General features: G+C 34.3%; 1 protein-coding gene across 2 annotated transcripts; it reads left to right on the top strand.

Moving 5' to 3' along the window:
* Positions 1-272: 272 nt before the first annotated feature.
* On the top strand, positions 273-27340 carry pdcd4b (programmed cell death 4b). 2 transcript variants are annotated; one of them, XM_005161791.6, is made up of 12 exons: positions 273-331; positions 755-842; positions 2132-2434; positions 8679-8773; positions 8856-8969; positions 12868-13089; positions 17396-17493; positions 18579-18696; positions 20149-20256; positions 22197-22307; positions 22388-22527; positions 26685-27340. In XM_005161791.6, exons 2-12 carry the CDS (start codon positions 800-802, stop codon positions 26743-26745), a joined length of 1413 nt encoding a protein of 470 aa, XP_005161848.1. In that variant the 5' UTR covers positions 273-331; positions 755-799; the 3' UTR covers positions 26746-27340.

Here is a 27340-nt window from a genome sequence, read left to right as displayed (position 1 = left end):
AAGAGCAAAAAAATATAACAGAGACTGAGTTCCTCCTCACCCATGCGCAAAGTATTATATAATAGTATATGATGACATCACTTCTGTTGTGTCCAACATCGCCAGGAGACGAAATTTCTCGAACTTTCCCGAAGGCTTCATAGAAAACACGAGAAAAACCACCCTCACTGAACTAAATTCTCATAGGTCGCTTTGTCAACACCCTCTATTATTCTGGCCAATCAGAGAGCTCGCAGAACTGCATTACACTATCTAGTTGCTGGGCAGAGAACACAACATCAACATCAGCGAAGGGAGAGTGCGTTTGAACTTGGACTGCGCGATAAAGCAGGTTAGTAGGATTTGTTTCATATCGACTGGTTATTGTTTCAGAACAACTTATTATGCGATGTCTTAACACTTTGTGTGCGTTGCTTAACACGGTGCTTCAGATTAGGACAAAACAGGGTTTTCACTGCTCGTCCACAGGCTTTGTTTATATTTACGTAGCACGCAACGCCATACATTAAATGCGTGCTCTACATTAAACATGAAACACTTAGCATAAACTAAGCATTTCTTTATCACAATGCTTTATTTTGGAGGCTGCTAGCCTAATGTCTGCATGTTAATGCGATCCAATCATTGTAACGTTAACAGGCTTGTGGACGAGCCAGATGGACGCTGCTGATTGGAGCAGCTGTCTGTTCATTTATTGCAAAATGTGCGTTACAATTACATTAGCATATTAACGTTCATATTTTTTGGATTTTAGGTGCTAAGGCACATTTCTTAAGCTCCGAAACTAAATTTCCCAACCATGGCAACTGATTGCGAGGCATGGCTGAATGCTAACCCTGTTGGTAAGTTCTAAGTTCATTATTATTGCGAGATTTAATGACTTTGTCCTATTGAATGTGTATTTGAGGACTATTTGACCTTCTGTTTGTTGTTTGCCATTGATAAGCCTTAGTGGATTCTTTAAGGTCAAGAGTTACAGCTTTTTACTGTCTCAGTGGAAAACAAAACCTAAACTATAAACCATTGTGCATCCACCCCCTTATGTTTGGTCTGCAATAATGATGTGTTCACACTTGTCAAGAAAATGTGCCTTAGTCCACTTCTAAATTAACTCTGGTATAGTTTAGCTGAATTTTTAATGCATCACAGACCAACAACATCCAAGCTATCTAAAAATAGGTCATGGTGTCACACAAGATGCAACCATAAACAAAGTCTATAGCAGGGGTCACCAATCTCGGTCCTAGAGGGCCGGTGTCCCTCCAGAGTTTAGCTCCAACTTGCCTCAACACACCTCAAGTATACCTCATAAGACCTTGATTAGCTTGTTCAGGTGTGTTTGATTAGGGTTGGAGTTTAAAATCTGCAGGTGAACAGCCCTCCAGAAACAAGTTTGGTGACCCCTGGTCTATAGTAACAGTGTTGCCTGTTATAGTTTAATGCACTCGTCTCCTTTCAGCAGAACTCTGTTTATCTACTTGTGTGAGAAACTTCACTAACTGACACACAAAAACACATTTACACTTGTGCACAAAAGTGTTTTGGCCACTGCAAAATGAACAGTTCAACACAGAAAACTATGCAAACTAGCTCCAATTAGGCATGGGCCAGTTTAAGATTCTGACGTTATGATAACCTTGGGTAAAGATATCATGGTTTCGTGGTATTGAGATTTCCGCTCTAATATATGCTCTTTTTAAATGTCTTGACAAAAAACTAAAACTTTCTCCTTTGAACACAATATATTTTCATTTGAGAAACGTTTAAAATATTTTGGAACATTAAACATGAGGCTAAATAATTCAATGAAATCACAGATTTACAATTAAATAACAGCATCTTTGGATATCTTTTTTGCTTGAGATACTGTTTTACTAAAAAAAAAAAAAAAACACACAAAACGAAAATCTTACATAATACCGTAGGAACGGAAGGGCAGAAAATCTTGGCGGTTTTAAAACCTTGATTTTTTCCAAATCGTGGTATACCTTGAAAACGATTATCGTCCTATGTCTAGCTTCAATTATTTTTGTTGTTCAACACCTAATTAACCAGCTGAATTAAACTACAACTGTGAATACAGCTAGCACAGTTTGTTGCACTTTCATCCAAATGCTGTCGTCATCCACAGAGGCCGGAAATCTTAGCGATTCCTTCCCTTCTGGGGACGAGGACAGCACCTTCACCGCAAATGTTAATAATGAGATAAATGGAAACTGGATATCGGCCCCCACCAGCACCATCCACGAGGCCAGACTCAAAGCCAAGGTGAAGAGACGTCTGAGGAAAAACTCCTCCCGGGACTCTGGCCGGGGCGACTCGTTGAGTGATAATGGCGAAGCTGTCCGGTCTGTGGTTCCACCCACAAGCCCAAAGGGCAAACTGCTTAACCGGAGGTCGAGGACGGGCAAGGGACGAGGCTTGCCAAAGAAAGGTACTGATGTTTTTTAGTAATATTATTATTTATAGTGTGGCAAGGCAGAATCTGTGGACTTTTTTGGTTGCTAATCCTCCACAGAATTTTGTAAAAAATCTGTGGGTTTGTTCAAAATGATTTTGGGAGTATAGAATAAATAAAAAATAAAAGTGTAATGTCTTTTTACAATTTAAGATGCAAATGGAATTAGAGTTTTTCGGTAAACAAAATTACAGTAGGTCTTTTATACACTAAAAGACTTGTAGAATAACATAATAATATAAATTGAATCGTACACAAATGATCTAAACATTTGGCTATCATTCAATAATACAACTGAAATAAATACTAAAAACTGAATAAAGAAATGTGCACACATTTACATAAGTAAATAAATACACTGCATGACAGGCTCAACAATCTGTTTTCTTTGACTGTAGATTCTATGTGGGGCTACTTAAAGCCTGCATGTTCACCAAGAATAATAACTGCTAGTGTTCACACCAGCAAATGACAACACAAACTCAAGTTCCACAGTCTGCCACTTCACTTTTCTGATACACTCTTCAAAAACCTAGTACAGTCAATACAAAAATTAAATCTTAATCTTTTTTTAGTTGTTCATATCAATATGTTAATCTTAAAGATATTTATAAGCTAGTGTGCTCCAAAATGGTTACAAAGTTAGCATTTAGAACATATAAACATTCAAATCTTCAGTTCTGGCAAAACAATGTTTATTTTGACCTCATACTTTAGTTTTTCTTCAAATCTTCTTTTAAGATTCTATTACTCGGGCTGTAATCAGTCATTTATTCACGTCAAAGAGCATTCAAACCGAGGGTTCACTTAAACACTTGCAAATATAAGAAAATAATGCCCTAATGAAATGAGAAATGTGCCCTTTATTTACATTGCTATGTCCAAGTTTGTCTACTTATACTACATCATAAAAGTTTATGTACGTAAAAAAAACGGCATTTACTTTTGAGTGTCTAACAGAAGAGTATATAAGCTTTGGCATATGTTACTTTCTACTAACGGACTGTTATGTTGCTTTGTAAAGTGTTTTGTTAATCATCTCCTCATATTATCCACATTTCTTTCATACTTAATTTCCTACAATATTGAAGAATTAGCAGCAGGCTAGTCTGCCATTCATAAGTCATTCATGCAGAAATATTTCCTCAGGCATTTGTGTAAATATGCATTCAGAAGTTAATGGCCAAACATCGCTATGTGAAAGTTCACATTGTTGGTGCTGATGTAATACAATGTGGGAAAATGTGAAATATTAAAAATAAAACAAAAGTTAGATATTAAGAATCATTCCAAAATCTTTACCAAAGCCTCTCCATTTATTCGTCAGTCTTGTATCCGCCATTTTTGTTGTTTAAAACTTATTTAATTTTTATTTTTTTTATGTATTTGTAGTTCTAACCAAATTTACCTCTAACTGGCAATGTATTGTGTCAAATATAAGCTGTAAGAATATGCACAGATCTGCATTTCTATCAGAAATAGTAGACCATTACAACATTGCCATTTTAACTATGCCTGTCATGATAAGGAATTTGTTGCTGTGCGATATATTGTCACAGAAGTCATTGCATTAAGCAATATTATTGTTATTTTGGGCTCCTTTTATGCCACTGATTATATAATTATATGACAGCATATTAATGCAACTAGCTATAAACGCTTTAAAACACTTATTGTTCTTAAGGTTGTTTAGATTCTACGATTTGATATTAAACAGGCAAATGTCCTATAATACATACTATTAAATGTCCTATCAGGTAAATGCACACTTAAAAACATTGACACCAGTGAGTTAAAATGAAAATGTTATTGTAAAATGGCTTTAACATTATTTGTGAATATATATATATATATATATATATATATATATATATATATATATATATATATATATATATATATATATCGCAATGGCAAAAATTGAGGTCATCTCAAAGTATTGCAAGACAAGTCGATATATTGATTGTTGTGACTTGATTTTAATATACAATGATTTGGACATGCTAATTCTGTTTTTGAATACTGTTTAGGATAGATAGTATGTGAATTGTGACGCAGCAAAAGTTTTTTTTTTTAAATTTGTTTTAAATTTGATAGAATTTGTGAATCTTTTGGATGTTTGATGCGTATGATCTTCATTTGGGCTGCACAATATATTGGTTCAGCATTGATATCGCAACGTGCGCATTTGCAGTAGTCGCATTGCTAATATACACAATGTTGACTCTGTATTTTAATATAAGTATTGTCATTTTGCAAGTGTTTTTTGAAGCCTGTGATTGTGTGAAGATTTTGAAAGCATTCAGGGTTACGAATTTGTACAGATTTTAACTTTGACAACTTAAAAAAAACCTATAAATTTTATTGAATTGTTTATAAAACAAATAAATACATTTGATTATTCAATTACTGTATAGCTGAAGACAGTTTTACTTCTCGGAAAACAGCACAATGTTTATTTATTTTGTGTCTTTATTGATTTTATCTATGCTTGTAGATAGTGCATATGCATAAAATATAAGGAACAATCCTATAGAATCATCCCAGTCAATTTTTGCAAATAGTTATGCTTTTTAATATAGCGAAATTGTGTTCATATTGCAAAATATATTAAAGATTAAAAAAAAATATTGCAAGGTTAGATTTTTCCAATATCGTGCAGCCCTAATCTTTATGATCATGTTCTCTGAACACATCAATTGTTTACTTGTCTTCTTAGCAATAATGATTTGAACAATAATACAGTTAATAGTTGTCATTATAAACAATTCTTTACTAACACACATGAGTAACCAAACTCCACGCACATGCGTTCATAACAGACGGTCACTCCCATTCATTCACTTGTTGTTTTTCCCAGTGGAGGTCCATTGTCGGGTCAACACCCCTGAGTGCAGCAGACCTGAAATGATTTGTAAAAGAAACGGCTTACATACTGGCTGACTGGGTGTGTATATGCTAGCTTGCTTGCATAATGCCAATGCTGAAAAACAACAACTCGACTGGCTTTGTGTCTGACAGTGACCATTTAATCGTCTGGATGAGATTTGAAGTGTTTTAACAGAGATTATCCTGACCTTTCTGCCTCCCCCATCACCCGCTAAGATGACTTAATGGCACACTTCTCGTTTTTTTTTCTGATTTCCCTGTAATGGCAAAGGTGGTTTGGTAGTGTTACATAAGTGTTGGTTCAGTCGATCTGTAGAGAAGTCCCTTTTTGTTTTTTTTGGTCCAAAATCTCCCAGTTACTATGAAATATGTTTCAATGTCATATATGAGGTTGTCCATAGAGGTCTGAAAAGTGGATTATGGCATATGGATGGTCTTCTTTGGAAGCTTTGAGGTCAGTCTGAGCTAAAGCCAGGGTTGTTTTTTGCCCTTAAACCATTTAATGCCAAGTTCAGACTACATAGTCTGATTTTAGCACAGTCTATTAGACATAGTGTCTGGGAGAAATGCAAACAATAATGTGCATCAGGATGCAAGAATGAATAGTTTATTTTAGGGCTGCATGATATTGTTATAACTGACATAGTGAGGTTTTATTTTTCTACGATATACAGTTGAAGTCAGAATTATTAGCCCCCCTGTTTATTTTTCCCCTGTTTTCTGTTTAACATGAGAGATTTTTTTTTTTTTACAGATTTCTAAACATAATAGTTTTAATAACTCATTTCTAATAACTTTTATTTTGATGTTTTATTTTATCTTTGCCATAATGACAGGACATAATAGTTTACTAGATATTTTAAGACACTGCTAAACAGCTTAAAGTGACATTTAAAAGGCTTAACTTGGTTAATTAGGTTAACTGGTTAGGGTAATTAGGCAAGTTATTTGTATATGGTTTATTCTGCAGACTATCGAAACATTTTTTTTTAGCTTAAATGGGGCTAATAATATTGTCCTTAAAATGGTTAAAAAAATTAAAAACGTATTTTATTCTAGTCGAACTAAAACAAATAAGACTTTCTCCAGAAGAAAAAAACATTATCAGACATACTGTGAAAATTTCTTTGGTCTGTTAAAAATCATTTGGGAAATATTTGAAAAAAAGAGGAAAAAATTAAAAGCTGGGCTAATAGTTCTGACTTTAACTGTATATTGCGATATTGAATATATAATTTCACCAGATGAAATGAATAGGTCTGTTTGGAAAGAATCATAATTTTTGATAAATTGAGAATATTTTATAAGGGAGTGCTTCTACGTAAATGATAATAAACCAATTACAAACACTGAGAAATATAGTACAGCAACAACAATGACCAAACAAAATACAGTACTTTATGATTTTCTGGAAGTCTATCAATATTTAGATGAACACATGTAATAATAAAATGTTAAATAACATCATATAGTATACATAAATGCAATACATTTTCCTTAAAGTTAAAAATCTAATTTATTTTGCCTGATTACTTTTAAACTGAATTAAACATAAAAATGATAAATGTTACAAAAAACATCACAAATCATGAGTGTTTTCCAAAATCTGATCAATAATAATAATACAGATTTAACATTGCAGATCTTGTGATGTGACTATTGCGGGAGCGCACATTGCAATATCAATGGTAAAATGATATGTTGTGCAGCCCTAGTTTACATGTACAGTAGTAGTGCATCGTAGTGGATGGGAAAATGATGCAATGGTTCTATATGCTTCAACGTCCAATTTAAAAAGCATGTCTCTCTCTCTCTCTTTTTTTTTTTTTCTTAAGTATGCTTGTGAGATTGACCAAATTCTTTCATAAATTTTAAATGTGGCAAAATCAAAGCGAGATGATGGGATTGTTGCTGCTTGGTGAAAATAAAGCCCTTTCACATCAATCACAATATAAACCGAGTTCTGAAAATTGTTCTGTATCTAAAACAACAGCAAAGTTTAAACCACAATTTAAGATGAAGAAAAAGAACACAGCACTTCAGTAGTCATAAACTTGGATTCTGTAGCAGATTTGTGTAAAAGGAAAATAGTTTGCTATATAATTTTTGTCAAATACAAAAAAATGATTGTAAATTGATTTGTTCGTAGGTTTGTGTATATTGCAATAATGTGGACGACTTTTCTAAGCACTAATGACTAGGAAAAAACCTTACTCTTGGAAGCAGCCACACATGAAGTGTTTCTGGGAGATTATGGCATGAGATTTTTACAGATGAACATTGGATTTAGAATTTCTGGATGAAAAGATCCTCTTTTTGTAAGTTATGCAATGTAATATGACCTCAGGAGTCAGTTCCTACAAATAAATGCATAAGCATATCTTTAAAGAATGATAATAATATACTTCTGTATGCTAGGTGACCTATAAGTGCAATATTTTCATTTTAAAACCCAAGTATCTCCTTTGTGCATAAAAAAAGTTACTTTGTATGGAAATTTGTGATTGACATAAGTGTTTTCAATTTGAAATATTAACATGCACAATTATAGGTAATGAAAACACAGCTAATATTTGCTTGCACTTTTTAAAATCTGTCAGGAACGACATGTGGTGATTGCTACATAGGCGGACATGTTTCTTATCTACAACTCAAAATCACTTAAAGGAATGGTTCACCCCAAAATTAAAATTTCTCCTTCTTTTAATCACACTCGAGTGGTTCAAAAATGTTTATAATTAATTTATTTCTTGTGTTAAACACAAAATGAAACGCGTATTCTGGAAACTGTTGGAAAAAGCAGCCATTGAAATCCATAGTAGAAACCAAAAAAGGTTTACCATTGAAGTTAATGGCTGTTTTTTTTTTTTTTTTTTTTCTTCAACATTCTTCAATACATCTTCATTTGTCGATGAAATAAACCGAAACACTCACATTATCAGACAATAATATAATGTAGATATTTATACATATTTGAATTGGCATGGAAGTTTATCTAGTAAAGCCTGTACACTTATAGCTTATTAAGCCTTTCACATGTTGGTTAGGTTAGGTTTGGTTTCTGTTTCTCAGCTCAGTATCAGATTAGCTCTTGTGGTCAGAGCCCTGCACGAATCGAGAAATGATGTCATGCTACTGTGAATTAAATGAACCTGCCTCTGTTTTGGGGAATTATTTCATACTAGACATAACCCTGTCATAGCATGACAATAACATGAACAGTGGCTAAAGCATGAGGCTAAAGAGTCGCACGGTTTCTGTTCTGCTTTTCTTCCTATACATCAGTTTTTTTTTTTTTGTGTGTTCAAAAGTATGTGTTTTGCTTCTGTAGGTGGTGCTGGGGGTAAAGGTGTTTGGGGAACACCTGGAGAAGTTTATGGCGAAGATGAAGTCGATTATAAAGATCCCAATTACGATGCAGAGCAGGTATGACCCACATTGTACTATTGCTTTCGTAAAAGTTCGTAACCAATTAATTGGCATGTAATCCACAATTTTGTGCCTCCAGGAAAACTGTGTATACGAGACGGTCGTCCTTCCTCTGGATGAAGAGGCGTTCGAGAAGACGGTCACTCCTATCGTGCAGGAGTACTTTGAACATGGAGATGCCAATGAAGTGGCGGTGAGATTGTTATGACCCCTATTGCTTGTTCATATCTAATCATTAAGCTTGTTTACGTGCATGCCAATGTGCTGATAAGCAGCCCAGACAGAATTTGCTGACTTGTTTTGCTATTTCTGTGCAGTGTTTGGTTAAAATATTGATGCAAAATGATTTTTAAAGTATTAGATCTGAAAACTTGACAAATAATTATTAAAAACTTTTATTTACTTAACTAAAATATTAACATTTGCTTAACAGGTTTTATTTAAGCCTTACAATGCAATTCCATTTGCAAACACTTATTTGTAAGCAAAGCAGGTCTCTTATATACATGGTGTCAGGTGGGTCTTAAAATGTCTTAAATTTCTATAACTAAAACTAATAGGCCTTAAAAAGTCTTAAATTCACTGAAATATGGTGTTGTAGGTCTTAAAGACTTTTTAGCAGGTCTAAATTTTTCTTTATTTTCCATATAAAGCTACAATCAAAAATCTATCTGAAATTTACAAATGTGGTTTAATTATCTTCCTTACATCCTTACAATAACATTAGTTTAAAAGTTCTTATTGTATTTGTGCATTTTCTTTCTTTCTTTTTTTTAAAGAAAAGTTATGGTAATGAAAATATGTATATAGGTCACTAGAGTTTGCTTGTTTTGACGCATAATTTAAAATATTTTCCTAAGAAATAACAAAATTTTTATTTTATTGAGGCAAGTAATAAAAAAATTCCACTGGCCATTACAAAAATTCCATAGCGTTTTGCCCTCTAAAAGTCTGAAATCTAATTTATAATGGTTTTAAAAATGTCTAAAATATGTCCTAAATATGACTTGAAAAGTGAAACCTGCAGAAACTCTGATGTAATACATCCACTAAAAGACTTAAAATTACAAATTCTATTGCACAAATCATTTAAATGTGCCATAGAGTGCATAGATTCAGATGTTAAATTTTTCATCATAGTAGTTGTGTCTTAGGCCCCGTTTACACTAGTGCGTTTTAGTTTTAAAACGGTGTTTTAGAATGAAAACGATTCGCATCCACACTAGCGTTTCACCCAGCGTTTCTGAACAGCTCTCCGTCTTGCTCTCCATCAAAACCACTGAAAATGCACATCACGTGACCACACACACACACACTGGCATGCGCTGCAGCATATCTACCTGTATGAGAGCTGTGCTTGTTGGACTGCTCATCAAGGATCTCCCGCTGGATCTAATCTCACTATATTTGTTAAATGAGGTATTTAATTCCTCTTGTTATCTATATCTAATGACATATTCCCCGACTTTGGTCTTTTGAATCTATGACTTGTTCTCAGGTAACGTGTTTTGGCTGAGCGCAAAGATAAGTTAATATTTAATGTAACCACGTACATTCTGTATATTGACTGATTGCTTGCCTTTATTTACTGTAATGTATAAACTTATTGTACGTTATACTTTTATAATGGCCATTATTGATTATTAAAACTGATATTCAGCAAAAGATAGTGTATGTTTCGTATTTTCAATAAAAATTAAAGGGGGCAGTTAAGTTATAGGCTCTGTTTTGTTATAAATACGCATACAGTGAAGATGACGCTCATATAAATACCTACTCTACGCCTTAGCATTTCTGCTGTCTGTTAAGTTACTAATAACAAAATGAAAATAGCTGTTCTTTATATCATGTTTTCATTTTATTGTTAAGAAAGTGAAACAACATAGCCAGGATGATGTGAATGAGGTTATAAAGTACACTGTTCCTTTGAAGATTTACCCGACATGTCCCCGGGAGCCTGTTTTCAATATCAAATTTGCAAAGTCTGAACTTACCAGGAGAAAATGCAGAACAGAACTGTGTGGAGGCTACTTAATATTGAGCAAAACCCCCAATCAGGCTCCGCCTCCGTTTTCAGATGTCTCTGTTTTTCCCCTTCCACACTGAGACAGAGCAGCAGCGTTTTAGAATGAAAACGGCCTTTCAGCCTTCCAAAACGCTCCATTTTTGGAGGTTATTGTAGGTCAGAATACACATCAACTATCCCACAAAACACACACAAAAAAAATCATGTTGCATTGATAAAATAGATGTCATTTTAATTTGATTCGCTGAAGCATGTATTACACAAAATAACATTACAGCAAAAAAAAGTCTACCCCCTTCCCCCCAATGTAAAATTTGCACGCTGGTCTTAGGTAAATTTAAAAAAATCTACAGATATGGTTTTATATGCTTATTTGTAACAACAGAAGTTACCACTAGAATGTAGAGCTCACTTTTGACCATATTTGGGATGGTCGTAAATAATAATGAGCTCTGTTTTGACGCTGCAGCTTGTCAGTGCCTGATCACACACACACACACACACACACAGTGTGATATACTATAAAATGCACCCATGCAAAATATTTTAACAAACTTGAGTAGATGCATTGTCAAATCGTTGTTTCACCTGAAGTGGAGAAGATGTTCACATTAGGAGCGAGTGAGCTATCTGTAGTGTGCAACTTAGTCTGCTCCTCCAAGTACTGTTGCTGAGATATGTGCTGGGGATGAAATATGAGGATCATTTATGATCATACCGGACAAAAGAGAACAACAGAAATGTACTTAGACTTGTATTTTGAAGCTTTAACACATGTCTGGGCAGATAAACGATATTATATTGCATCTTGAAATAAAATACATCAATAACAATCATACGCCTTGGACTTTTTTAACTCTATATTGATCTATGAGCCAATCACACAGCAGAAATGTGCAACAATGGGAATATAAAAGTGTGTTGATGTTAGAGATGTACCCAATTTTTGGCCACCAAAAATCTATCGGCTGAATATCTGTTATGCCATTTAATGGACTCTTTAATTTTTGTGGCTTCAGTCATTGTTGGGGTCTTTTAAATCCGGAAGCATTAACACTTTATATCTAAATGTATATTGTTATCGAAAATAATCATCAAGATTGCATTTTTGCAATATCGCACAGCCCTACATTAACTTGTATGAAAACAACCAGGGATATCAATCTCTGCATAAACAGATGTGTTTTAATAAAATGTATTCTTATCCCTTCACTCTTGAAAAATCACAGTAACAGCTGAGTGATATGACACAATGCATAAACATGCATTAAATGCTTATATTCAGTATTTTACATGTGTCTGTTGCCTCTTTACAAACATAAATGACAAGTTTACAAGACAATATACATATTAAACTAGCAAAAGATTATTCCAACATGTCATATACTACTGTATTCTGCAGATGTTTTACTCTACCACTACTACTTAACTAGTGGTATAAGTAGTTTATAATTATTATTCTTTATGTCAAGAAAAAGTCTTTAATATTTATTTCCTGCTAAGTCTGCATGAAGCCGAAGCTGCAACCTTTTTTTTGTATTGTGACTCAGTTCCTAGAGAGACAGAATAATAAATGAGGAAAAGTGGGCGTGGCTTGCTTTTTTTCTACTACGAGCTGATTGGATGTAGTAAACATCCAAATGAAACTGACATTTCATTTGGAAATATCGAAAAAGGGTTTTCGGGAGCGTTATTACAACCTCGCCATTTTTGTGTATTGTCATATTCCTGTCAAAACTGTCGACACAATTTGAGAATGTAACTGAAAACAAACAGGAAGTGCATTTTCAGATTTCAGTTTTAAATTACAAGGGCAAACTTTTTTTTTTTTATGGCATGCGCAGATGAATTGTTTACCACAAAACTACCAATGTGAGCTTACAAAATCAATATGGTTAGTTTTGATTTCATGTGTACTTTAAATCTTCAGTATGAATGTGTTTCTGTCACATTTCACACATGCGCTCTTTAATAAACCCACAGTTAAATGTGTTCAAAATGTAAACGCACTCAATGTTATGCAAACCCCTGCGAGTAAACATCAGTATTGTCTTTGTTCGCTCAGGAACTGCTTGCTGAGCTGAATCTGGGCAGTATGCGTGGCGACGTGCCCATGCTAGCTGTATCGCTAGCACTGGAGGCTAAGGCAAGCCACAGAGAACTAACGTCTCGTCTGCTGAGTGAGCTCTGCGGTCGAGTACTCACTGCTGGCGATGTCCAGGCCTCCTTCCACAAACTGCTGAAAGAACTGCCCGACCTGGTGCTGGACACACCTGGAGCTCCACAGGTAACACACTAATGCCAGCATACGCCCGTCTGAGCTGTTTATCACTGTTAATATTACACATGCTTGGTGCAATTATTAAATCCTATAAACATATGAATTATATGTTTAGATATGTTAGCGTTTAATGGTTTTAGACTATTGTAATGATTTTTGGTCACACTTTACAAATGCGTTTTATTAATATATTTACTAACATGAATCAATAATGAAAAAATCCTGTACAGCCTTTAATAATCTTAGTTCAACATTTACTAATGCATTATTAACATCCAAATTCATGATCATTAACATTAGTCAACATGAGCTAACAATGAACAAATGTATTTTTATTAACTAATATTAGCTAACAATAACTAATACTGTAATAAATCTATTGTTCATTGTTTGTTTATGTTAGTAAATGCATTAACTAACACAAACTAATACAACCTTTATTGTAAAGTTACAATTTTTTCTTACAAATTTTTCTATAAATTTTATTTATATATATATATATATATATATATATATATATATATATATATATATATATATATGTATATATTTAAAAATAAATATTTATTTGTAATAAAAAGCCAAATATTATTAAGATAATTGTGCTAATATATTATTATTGAAAATCAAATGTACTATAATACATGCATATAAAATACATTTAATAAAAGAAAACATTTATATTAAGTGTGCTGACACTTTTAATCTTATATTATTTTTGTATTGTATGAATATACGTGATATAATTAACAAAAGTAGTATTTTGTTGTTGTACTAAGTAACCTGTAATAATATAATATACTTTATTACTATGTTTTTGGCAGTGTGATAGAAAATGTAGACCAGGCTGACAGGAACGATTTGTAATGTTTATGACCAAAGATATTATTTTAAGATGTAGTGCTATACTATAATAGTGATATTTTAATCTCAAATAAAAGGGTATAATTATATAAATGTACTATTATTCTTTATGGCATTTTTCAAATATTTATATATAGTTTTGTAGATCTTGTCATCCAAAGTTTTATAATATTAAGTATTTACTTTGTCAATTTTATTAATGTAATCCATTTCCAAATTACACTGTTGTTTATATAATATAATAAGAAAATTAATATAATTTATAGCTGAAATATATTATTATTATTATATTATAAAAAATTAAATAACACACCTTATAAAATAATTTATTTTAGTTACATCATTAAAAAAATCTATGATATATATATATATATATATATATATATATATATATATATATATATATATATATATATATATATATATATATATATATAAAATATTAGCGCTGTTAAAATTTGTGCGTTAACGCATGCGATTATATTTAAATAATTAACGCGTTAAAAAAAATTTACGCAAATAACGCAGTTGCAGGTTTTTTTTTACTTCCTGTTGTGGTGGACGTGTGTTTAATGTGCAAGAAATGTGGATAACATGCCTGCGTTTTAATTTCTTTAATAAATATGGCTGTCAAGCCAGGATCTTGATGGTTTATTGTGGATATGTTGTTTACATGAAAAAATCTGTGTTACAAGTTAAACAAAAATGATTGTTTATTAGAATTCTATATTTTGAATTTTAATTCTAATAAACAATTATATTTTGAAGTTAAATAGTTTTTGTCTTGCTTTCACATTAATTTAACATTTGAATAGCCAAAATTACAAGTTTCAGTATTTTAAATGTGATTAATCGTGATTAATTAAAAAAAAAGGTGCGATCAGTTAGTTAATTTTTTTTATCGATTGACAGCACTTATATATATATATATATATATATATATATATATATATATATATATATATATATATATATATATATATATATATATATATATATAATTTATTTTTTATTTTTTAATGCTGTAACTTAAATTATTTTATAAGGTGTGGTATTTTAAGTGTCACGAGGAGAAAAAAAATGAGAACCAAACATGGATAGAATTATGAGTCGTTTCATGATTTGCTGTAGTTGTATTGCGTGTTTAATATGTGCAGTGTGACTTTTGTCCTAGTTTTTTGTCTTGGTGCGTTTGCTCTGCTGAAAGCTGCGGTTGACAATAAAAGCTCAGCGGCGCAGCAGAAGTTCAGCTGTTTCCTCTGCTTCATACAAACAGCAGAGCTGATGCTTTTGTCTGTCAGTCTGCAGAATGCTGGATCAGCACCGCTCTACAAACACCTTCACCAATGATGCACCACTGAATGTAGCAAATGTGTCCTTTACACCCAATACAATGAAGCTGCATTCGCATGGCAGTTGTTTCGCATTGGGGAAGTCTGTAAAAGCAACCTCTTCACAGCTCCTCTGTGATTACGTACATGCATTCAGATGAATATACATTTGCCTCTAACTATGTCTCACGCATGGTAAAGAGCTATGGTTTTGACCCATTGATTCTAATGTTTTCAAAATGCTTTGCTATTCTTTCTTGAAAGAAGTCTAAGCTTATTTTAAAAAATAGCCTTGGGCATGGACTGCTATTAAAAACTAGCCTAGGATGCCGTCTGCTGTTAAAAACTATCCTAGAGCATCGTCTACTGTTAAAAACTAGCCTAGAGCGGCATCTGTTGTTTAAAAACTAGCCTAGAGCGCCGTCTGTTGTTTTAAAAACTAGCCTAGAGCGCCTTCTGTGGTTTAAAAACTAGCATAGAGCACTGTCTGCTCTTTAAAAACTTGCCTTCAGTGACGTCTGCTGTTAAAAACTAGCCTAGTATGCTGGCTGCTGTTGAAAACTAGCCTAGAGCGCCGTCTGCTGTTTAAAAACTAACCTAGAGCATCATCTGTTGATTAAAAACTTGCCTATTGCATCGTCTGCTGTTAAAAAGTAGCCTAGAGCACCATCTGCTGGTCAAACCAGCCTAGAGCACCACTTATCATTTAAAAACTAGCCTAGAGCGCCGTTTGTTGTTCAAAAACTAGCATAAAGTGACATCTGCTGTTAAAAACTAGCCTAGTGTGCTGTCTGATGTTAAAAACTAGCATACAGAGCCATCTGGTGTTAAAAACTAAGCTCACAATCGCTTCAAAATAGAATATAGATTAATTTTTGAAATCGCAGAATAAATTTTTTGAATGATTTATTGCCACAGTTATAACATGATCATTCATGCCCACATTAAGATGATTTTATTCATATGTGGGATCTTCAAATATGCCATGCAAGATCCTCTTTCCTGCATTTTAGCGTTAAATCCAAACTGTTGCTAAATTCAAACGAGTCATTTGCGTCATCGCTGACAAGATCGTCATGACAACAGCCAATTACATTAGACTCCATTACAACACAAAAAAGTGGCTTTTACAGCTAATCAATGATTTTAATGCACACGATTGCTTGGATTGAGCTCTTTTAGAAACTCTGATTTGGATTCGGACAGCAATTAATTGATCACACAATGTGTTTGTAAAAAAAAGAAAAAAAAGAAAAAAAAAGAAACTGTTGTTTGTTTGGCCAGGGATTTTTACATGCAAAACACTTCTCCCTGCAAATGGTGAAACTCCCTTTCGTCCTTACAAATAACCATGAGGAACTTCAGCTTGTTTATGCTTTTAAATATACTCCGTTTAAGGATTTCACTACCCTTTTTGAATCTCATGAAAGATGTTGGGTGTTTTTTTTTTTTTTTCTTCTTCTGTTTACTAGAGAAAGGCCTTCGGTGGAAAATTATCAGTGGTGTTTACCTGGAAATATGTATTTTATTTATATTATTAATGACAGGAAGTAATGTATACATGTGGACCAGTAATATTTTAAACACATTATTCACAAGTGTGATTCTAAAATGAATGGGTATTAAATATGTAAAACTATTTTAATATTTAACATGCAGTTAAGTAATATACGTTTTAATATTATTTTATAGTACTATGTAAGTTATGAATGAACTTTTATATTGGCCTGTTGTGTGTATTTAAATAAAGTAAATTAAATAATAAAATAAATAAGTTAAACTAATTTCAGAATGTAATTACAAACAAGACATGCATATAGCCTATATTATTTATGAATGATAAAAAAGAACTGTTAAGAACTGTGTGAATGAAAAAATAGAAAAAAGTGTTATTGTTATTATTATATGTATTCAATTTTAATTTTGTTCATGACAGATTAAAGTTGATTAAAATGTGAAATTTAGGCATGTGTACGAAACATTTAACATTAATATTAAGAAAAAAACTCTAACCTTTCAAAAGTACAATAGGTCTTTATTAAGAATGTTTTTTCAGTTAACAATGTGTGTTGGTGTAAAATAAAATGCTTGATTGTCCTTTTGGAATTGTCTCACAGATGCTCGGTCAGTTCATTGCTCGAGCTGTAGCAGACAGCATCCTCCCGAAAACCTTCCTCGACGGCTACAAGGGACGAGTGGACTGTGAATACGCCAGGTACTCGCTCTGCTCGACTCGTCTTCAGTCTTTAAAGGGCCATGAAACCCCCTCTTTCGGTTCAAGTCTACCTCAGAACTTTTTCAAAAAATGCTTCTTTATGGGCGTGTATCTCTGCAAAGAGATTGAGGGTGGGCATGGCCAGCAGAGCAGGGGAAAAGAGGGGAGCAAACAACTGTTGTCAATTGGCTCACACAAACCGTGAGGAGAGCGATGATTTTATAGTTAAAATGTTAAAATGCAAAGAAATAAACAGTAAGTAATTTAATGCCCTGCTACATTTTTTATTAGTCATTTTTATATACACAACCACAATTTGTTATCATTACAAAAATAATTGTGTTTTATATAAACACTTTAAATGAGAAGGACCTCTCTCCTCCTCAATTGCTGGGTCTAAACGCAGACACAGTGGATAGCAGTGCAGCAGGTCTCGTGCCCTGTCTATTTTAACCATTAGTGCTGCCGTAATATACCATTGTAACCATTATCACTTTGATTCAGAGGATTTTACACATATGGTGAGCCCAGCAGCACGGATATAGGCAATGTGTCTGAATGGTAACTAAGTCAACTGACAAACGGCAATGTCCGCCATTCTCCAATTCTCGTACAGCTCTCCCAAAAAAAAAGCTGGCTGCACACAAACAGCTTTGCTGTATCGGGCCTGACTGCATTGCTGGGAAAAACATGCAATAAAACCTGTGGATCATGGAAACAAACACATAAAACCCTTGACGTGCAGATGCGGTCTCACCCAGTCGTTGGGTCATGGCTTGGCAGGTCTGCCCTGCCTTCGGAAAGCACATGTTTTCTCATGAATAATTAAGAAGCAGGGTTTTCATAAGATAAAAAAAAAACTCTGCTATGAATAATAATAAAAAAACAGCGTGTCATCACTCCACAACCAGATGAACGATACGTCACCAATTTTGATCCCGCCCCAAACATTTATTTTAAACCCGGAAGATTAAATTAGCTGACAAAAGCTCAAAATTATGCAGTTTTGGCCACAATTAAAGCTGACAGCTTAACATCTGTTAATTTTTATATTAGTCTGACATTAGCTTGTGTATTTTCCTCAGAGCTGCTCTGGATCGAGCCGCAGTGCTGCTGAGAATGAGCCGATGGACTGGCCTTCGCATCGACAGCCTCTGGGGCTCGGGAGGAGGACAGAGACCTGTCACTCAACTCATCAAAGAGGCAAGGACACGCCCACTCACTGCTTACATCACCATTAAAGTCCACATAAACTAGACTTTTATTTCAGTATGATTTTGTATTTCCAACTGGGATGGAAAATTGAGTTGGGGGCGGGGTTTAGTTTTGTGTTCCTCATTTTGTCTTTCACTTGAAATCATTTGGATGGGCGTGGCTTGGCATATTTCAAACTGACATCATCAGAGAAGCACTGCTATTTCAGAATGTAAGCACATGATTTTGATTAAAGATTATAATAACAGTGGATCAACTTGCACCAATTTATTTTTCACATTAAGACTGATGTGAGCTAGTAATGTTTACTGTCTATTTTGATTTCATGTGGACTTTAAACTATAACCCTAATTGTCACTAGGTCATTTTCCCTTGATAACGTGATAACATGTTTTTTATGATTCAAAGCAGAATTCAATGGCGCTGCTTGATTGCACAACACAGATTGTTTTGTTTTTTGTTTGAGGTTGTTTTAATCTGTGGGTGTGAGTTATGTCTGTTTACATGTTGATTATTTTGGATACATTTTTTGAATGGATCACATGACAATTTAGTGAAGGTTTATATAGGCTTATTGTTGTGTGCACAATGTTTGGATATTGATAAAGGGAAACGTAGTTAGTGACTCGTGACCCCCACTATCTTCTATCCAAAAATGCAAATTAACTTTACGCACAAAATTGTATCATTGCACAAAAGATCTGCTAATAAAGCAGCGTTTTTCAAAGAAAACCTCTTTGCTTCTTGACGTTTCCATCAACCATTTTTTTTCATCATCATTTTCAAAATGCACATAAAAATAGGTGGATGGAACCATAGCTACTGGCATTGTTATTTTTGGGTTCGTGTGCTATAAATTTAAAAACTCCTGATCTAATTGTACAATTTTATGGATGACAGTGTTGAATTTAATAACAACCTAAATACATACATTAATACTTTTTTTCTGGTTCTTGTTTTGCTTAACATATATTTATCAGTGTATTGGGTTCTTGATGTCTGGGAAGAAAACCTGTTTCATGATTTGATCACAGCCATTTAAACGTGGAGGAACAAAAAAAAATAGTTTCTCTGTGGAAATGTTTTTAAGGGGAATTAATGATTTTAGGCTTAATCAGCAATAGTTATTATTATAAATAGTTGTATGTCAGATTTGCGATATGTTTATGCTGACATGTATTTGTAGTTTGTCGACCCAAAAAAATTGTTTTTTGTTTCTTCAATATTGACTGAGAAGTGAAAAAATCTGCCTTTTTAAATAATTATTGAATGCTTAAACTTTTATGTAAACATTTTTTTTTCTGTCCATCTTTCCCACCCCACGATTATGTAACCTCACCCTTTGTGCATGAAAGAGCAAACTGTAAGATTTTTCAGCACATTAGGCATCAGCACACGTTCAGGCGGTAACTTTGGGTTGCGTAACGCTTGTTTTTGCAGGTTAATCTCCTGCTAAAAGAGTACCTGCTGTCAGGAGACACGGTGGAGGCAGAGCGCTGCCTGAGAGAACTGGAAGTGCCACATTTCCACCATGAGTTTGTTTATGAGGTAAGAATGACAACAACGAAAAATAATAAGTACCATTGCTTTAGGAGACATATCAGGAGAGTATTAAGTTCATTAAAAATTGTATTACAACTTGGTCGTAAATAATAATCCAACAACTATGAAATAATCCCACAGAATGATTTAATTCAAACACTTGACTGAAGTTAGGTGAGTTAAGAGCAAAAACATGTTATTAAATGTGGTATTTTCACGTGCTTTCAGATCAAAGCCACGGAGCTGTAGTTCACTGAGGGGTGACATAGTCATGACAGAGTTCTCTGCAAAATGATTCTAATCGAATTCAGGATCGCACCAATTAAATTGTTCACAGTCTTTTCCGTAGCTTGTCAGTGAACAGTGGCTCTGTTTTCAGATGAAGCAGCATTTGCCACAGAGTCGGCTTTACTCACAAGATGCACATGAACACTAGTTTGATTAATCACTCAGCCCAATCCGCTTGTTAGGTCGTGACATATGAAATACTGTTTCCGAGTCCAAGCTGCTACTCATAATATTCATTTATGACCACTTTTTAGTTGCATATCACACAATAAAGTGAATTTTGTATAAAGTCATGGTGTACACACAATAAAAAAAATCCATTCCACTTTCTGGCCATGGAATATTAGGCATATATATATACACACACACATTGTGATCATGATTTCCGAAAGTATTACATCACCTTGTAAGCGTTTATTATTACCATTTGTTGAGCCTCTCCATACAGTTAGAGTGCCTGGACCAGGAAGTCGCTTCACGGAACATCACACTTAACAAGTGAATAATTTGTATACATTTATACCTTAAAAATCTGAATACTGGATGAAAATTATTTTAAAATAACATACCATATACCAAATAACATCAAAATATTTCTGTTTTATGTTGTTTATAATTGTTTAAATAAGCCAAAATAATACATGCCGAACAGCTTTTTAAGATCTCAAAGTTTTAGCTCATAAAAAGGAGAAAGTTCAAGAAACTGGCTGATAAACGGAAGAAAAGGCGGCATTTTTTCAATGCATCCATGTGTACGAACTTTTTTTTCAACGCGATAATTCATTTGACAGTCGTGTGTTAGCAGACCACTGTAATAAATTTATAAAAGCAACACTGACGACCCATGTTTCTAAACAAATTTTCTTCCATTTATTTAATTACGGTTGGCAACACAACATGGCGTCTCTCTGATGTCTGAACACTGTAACAGGTAAAATGCTCTTCGAAGCTATCATGCATGTTAATGAAGTTTGGTTTGAGTCGAGTCTTTTTTTTATGAATTAATGCTAAAAAAGATGTCACATTGTACAGAACGTAACGAATAAACAAAGAACGAATTTTCTGGAAATAATGCAAAAACAACCATTTTTCAAATTTTTTTGTTAAACGTGTGTCCTAATAGTGTTTTTTCAGGAGCATGGGACACATATAACTGTCACCATATAAAAAAACATATTTTGTGACCGTTTAAGTGACATTTAAAGGCGTAACAAGGTTAATTAGATTAATTAGATAAGTGATTGTATAATGATGGTTTGTTTTGTAGACAATCGGAAAAACAAAATATTGCTTCAGGGGCTAATAATTGTAACCTTAAAATGTTTTTTTTTTTTTTTTTTTTTTTTTTTTTTTTTTAAAGAATGCCTTCATTCAAGCTGAAACGAAACAAATGACTTTCTCCAGAAGAACAAATATTATAGAAAATACTGTGAAAAACATCCTTGCTCTAAGAAACATAATTTGGCAAATATTTAAAAAAGAAAAAAAATGTACAGGAGGCCGAATAATTGACTTTATCTGTTTATGAATGCAGTTTTTGCTTGTAGTGTCTTGTATTGTTTTAAAATATTGAATACAGTGTGAAAGGAAGAACACGAGGCTGCTGATTAGTGGTTTGCTCTTTTATTAATGATGCTTGTTTTTTTTTTTTACCTCAGGCAGTGATCATGGTGCTGGAGTCTACAGGCGAGCGGACGCTTCAGATGCTCCTGCAGTTGTTGAAGTGTCTCTGCTCCTCCACCATCATTACTGTGGATCAGATGAGACGGGTATGAAGCGCCAGCTGCTGCTCACATCGAGTTACTGCAGCTTGATGAGCATGTGTAATCTGAGCTCCATCCTCTTGCAGGGCTTTGAACGGGTGTATCTGGACATGCCGGACATCAGTATCGACGTGCCGTGTGCCTATTCGATCCTGGAGCGGTTTGTGGAGCAGAGCTTTAATGCTGGAGTCATCGATAGGAAACTGCGAGACCTCTGTCCTAGTCGGTGAGTCAGAAAGCCTGTTCGTTTGTTTAAGTATAATAGATTCAATGTTTTCTTTCTGCATGCACAGTGGTTTTGAGTAATAAATTTTTTTTCCCCAAATATTTTCTAGGAATCCGGCTATGTCAATAAAATTAGATAAAAAATAAAAAAAACCACACACATTACATAATGCGAGTTTGTCACAGAATAAAAATAGGCAATATCAGGTAGAGCCTTGTAAGTCCATAGTGACTGGCTATTATATAAAGGTGGTTGTGTTGTTATTACATCATTTATATAATGATTTGTATATTATGCTTCATAAGAGTAACAATAATAAATGAATTTACAATGTATAAAAACTGATATATTATTAAAAAAAATTACTTTAATATAGACAAATGGTATTTTAGAAAACTAAGTACATAAACTACATGATGATTAAAAAATATACATCTTAAGCTGCAAGTCAAATTAATGCATTCATTTGTTATGTTGATATATAAACAGCTTGTTAATACATGTATTTTTATTATCGTTAAATAGTTTAATACACGGTTGCAGTTTATCTTAATACTATTAGATTAATTTTCATTTGATAGTATATGAGTATATAAATTACTACTACATAATCGCAAAATGATACTACGCTATTGTCATCATTATTAAAATTTTATTAATATATTTGGTTTTTGTAGTGTATACAATTAATATTCTAATTTTATTAGCATTTTAAGAAATATAACTGATTATATTAGTGTAAATAATATATTTTTGATAATAATGCTATGTTAATATTATTAACATGTTGTTGTTGTTGTTGTTATTATAATAATAGTATATTACTTGTAGCACATTTACAATAATACTGTTGGTTTTATTTATTTTATAAAAATGTTTGTTTTTGGTAATATTAACTACAACAGAGTATTAAGGAAGTCCCTTTGAGGCAGGCTTGTCAAACTCAGTTCCTGGAGAGCCGCAGCCTTGCAGTTTAGTTCCAACCCTGCTCCGACATGCATCCCTGTTAGTTTCAAACAAGCCTGAAGGACTGCAGTAGTTTGATCAGGTGTGTTTAACTAGAGTTAAGCCTGTTTCACATGGCAAGCGTAAGTGGCGCGTGAGCAGAGCATGAGCAGAGTGTGTTTTTTCGACATCCATGTTAACAGATTAGATCTTTCATACCTCACACAGCAGCAGCGCATCAGCGTGAGTCGTAAGCGTCGCTGAAGCAGCAGTTTCGTCGCTGGGTCTATTTTTGCCATGCTGCTCACGCTCAATTAAAGTGACAGTGCATTGCTAATGACCAAAACACATTGAATGACAGTAGAAAGTAGCAATTTTACCTAATAAATGCGCTAATATTATCAACTGATTTTTATTTAGTCAATCAAATAAACTCAAACGATCAAAAACTGCAACAAATATTTATTTAGGTCCGAACTACAAAACCAAGTTCAAAACAACTTTAGTATCAGTTTTGCTTAAGTTGCACACTAGTGTTGCAGGAGAGGGGAAGTGGCCACTTTAAGACTGCTGTTTACGGGAGTTGTAGTCCATAGCGGCGTGTATTGTGGGTAGTGTAGTTCGACACGCATGCTGGGTGATGTGAGCTCGCTGTGTGCTGTGCAGCTGAAGCAAAGTTTCAAGAGTATCTGAATGCAGCCTTTATGTTGCAACCTGAGACCGCATCACTCAGAGATGCAATGTCAGACACAATGCACTCAAATGTAGCTAGTGACGTCACTGTGAGGGGTAGGGTTAGGGTTGGGGTTAGGTGAGCCCATTAAAAAGCATTGGGTGCAGCCCAGATTGCACTGCACCAGGTCTGCATCCAGACCCCTCTCGAAAGTTTTATTCAGCTTTGTTTTATGTTCACTCAAGTTATTCCACCTGGGAGCTGTTTGCACTGTGAACCTGACAAAACGAAAATAAGTTAAAGAAGGGCAGGCATTGATTACTCTTGTCTGTCTCATCCTTTACACGAGTTGTGACTCTGCCAACAACAACCTGACAATGAAAAACTAAATGACATGAGATCACAGGCGATTGTCTTCTAACTGTAGACATGAATGACACTACTCATAGAGCTTGAGAAGCATACAGTACTGTATGATCTATATAATTTGTAATATAAAGACTTGCAGGTTAAAGAAACAGCATAGGAGGAAGTTTCCGCGGGTAGGGATGGTCAAAATAATCGATAAACCGTTAACCGAAAGGGTGCATTTGTAACCGATGGTATCAGTTAAATGATTAAAAATATTGTTTTATATATTTTAGTTTGGCTGCATAAGAGGCCGATCGAATACGCTTTTTGCGTTAAGAGGGGCATCTTTTGAATGGTTTATTAACGGCCGCAATTGTTTTGCACGCGGCTCATCCCAGGGCAGCAGTTTGTGTTGTCAAGACAACTACAGAAAGCTTTTAAAGAGCAGGGTTTCCGCTACATTCATTCTTCCATGGTGGGGACCAAAATGCATCCCTCCACGGCTACATTAACCATTCAAAACATTCAGGGTGTCTGCTATTTTTATTTGACGGAAGAAAAAACATATGAGCATAGAGCATATGCCCGTTCTTAAAAAGAATCAGTCTGTGTTTTCGTTTTGAAATATAAATGAATCATTTAAGTGAAAAGTAATTTAGGGCAGGCCTATTTATTTTATTAGTTTTATTTTAGTTTATTCTGTTCTTTTGTGCTATTGGAAACTGCAGGTGCGTGAAGATGCTCTGTTGTTATGTTCTGTTATTACAATGCTAGCATGTTAAAATAAATCAGTATTTTAAAATGCAATATTTAATGTGTCAGACATAGACATGTCAATTTGTTTTTAAAAAAATTAATAGTAATCTGACTAGTTAACCGTTAATAACCGATTGACGAGTGGCGGTTGTCGGTTAGCAAAATTAACTGAATTGAGCATCCCTAGCTGCAAACCTTGGTTCAGATGAAAAGTTTAAAAAGTGTATGTATATATAGAGAGACATGGGTAACTAGATAGAATAGACAGAGATAGATTGATCTCTGCAACAGCTGCCGAAGAGCTGCGCCCTGCAGATGCAGCTGGTGTGAAAGGCAAACGCCTGCTTGCTTCTGCTCTCCATACACCTCGCACGCGTTGCTCACACACTGCTTTCACTTGCGATGTGAAACAGGCGTCAGAAATGAACTGCAGAGCTGCGACTCCTCAGGAACTGAGTTTGACACGTGCTTTAAGGCAAGTCATTTTACTTAGCAGCCATCTTTAAAACGCTGCTCGGGCAGTCTGTCTGAATGGGAAACGTCAAAGTCTCCAAAACTGTTTGCCAAGCTTATGATTACATTACACATTTGAAATCACCAATAAAATTAAACAACAATCGTCTCAAAAGTTTTGCTTCTAAACGTTCAAATGAAACAAAATCAGCACATTTACAGGCTGCCCAAGCTAATGCGCATGCACACTCGAAAGAAACAAGATCACGACACTAACCTCGTTTATGACTGTTCTACACATCCTCTGAATAATGCTTCGTCAGATTAAGTAATGCATAACTTGGTCTTGATGGTGAATCTCCTCCAGAAATGACAGCGACTCTTTGTTTATAAGTTTGTGGGCATTTGAATTGGTGCTGTCATTGATGAGCGTTTGGTAGGACAGACTGTAGTTCACACTAGTTTCATACAGATTATAAAACCAAAAAAGTTTTGTTTTGAAGTGTAGTTGGTTCATTTAAGAGTACAGATTTCAAGTTTTATGTGGATATATTTATTATGTCTGTGAAGCAAGCATTCACTGAGATTCCAGTGTGTTTATTGTCTGCAAAAACTGCCGTAAAAACACACGTCTGGTCTGAGCTTCTGCCCAGAGAATCATCAGTCTAAAGCGATAAATAATTGGCTCCTGTACTACTAGGCAGGGCTTCAGTCACCATATTGACTGTTACACTTTTCCCTATTCAAAACTATATGAGTGACATGTCCTGTGTATTCTATAGTCTTTAGTATTAATACATTCAGCATCTTTTGTATTAATACATTATCATCTTTGTCATTACAATGAAAATGTCAGTACTTACTATTACTATTATTATTTGTATTAATAATAACTATGTATAAAGCAGTTTTGTATATCATTATTATTAGTATCATTATTAATGATGAACTGACTGATTTTTCATGTGTCCTTGTTCAGGGGCCGTAAGCGGTTGATCAGCGAAGGCGACGGCGGGCACCTCAAACTGCAGAACTACTGAGTTCAACAGTCCAACAAGCCCTCTCAGTGGCAGCTGCTCCAGCTTTAACACTCATCGGAGCTTCGTATTTATTTCAAACTTGCTTGTATTTATCCTGAACAAACTTTCCTCATGTCACACCACACAATGGGACCCAAAAGCCTGGCACTTTGAAATATCTAAAGGAGAAATCGATTCCCCCACCTGATCCTCCTTCTGACTCGTATAAGCTAATACTCCTAAAAGTGCCACATTTCTGACTTAGTCATTCCATGTTTGTATTGCTAAGTTCACCGGCGCTCTTCTGTTCTCCAGTTAGCAGTGTTTCTAGAGGATTTCTGTATATAGCTTTATAAATGAGGGATTGTAAGTTCTTTCCCTCCTCCTCCTCGGCTGCTTTTTGTAAACTGTGCTTGAGTTTATTTTGACTTATTTCGTAGATGTCGTTTCTGATGATCAATGATGATGATGATGATTCTTTCACAGAAGGGTCCAGAACATTTTTATTTTTATATTTCGGTAGACTGGTGGATGTGAGATGTGCCGGACTTACCTGCTCACTTTGTTTAAAACGGTTGACGGATAAATAATAATAATAAAAAAAGATTTGTCGTCA

The sequence above is a fragment of the Danio rerio genome, chromosome 22 (genome assembly GCF_049306965.1).
Source record: "Danio rerio strain Tuebingen ecotype United States chromosome 22, GRCz12tu, whole genome shotgun sequence".
In the NCBI taxonomy this organism is placed as follows: Eukaryota; Metazoa; Chordata; class Actinopteri; order Cypriniformes; family Danionidae; genus Danio; species Danio rerio.
This window is presented reverse-complemented; position numbering and strand designations above follow the sequence as displayed.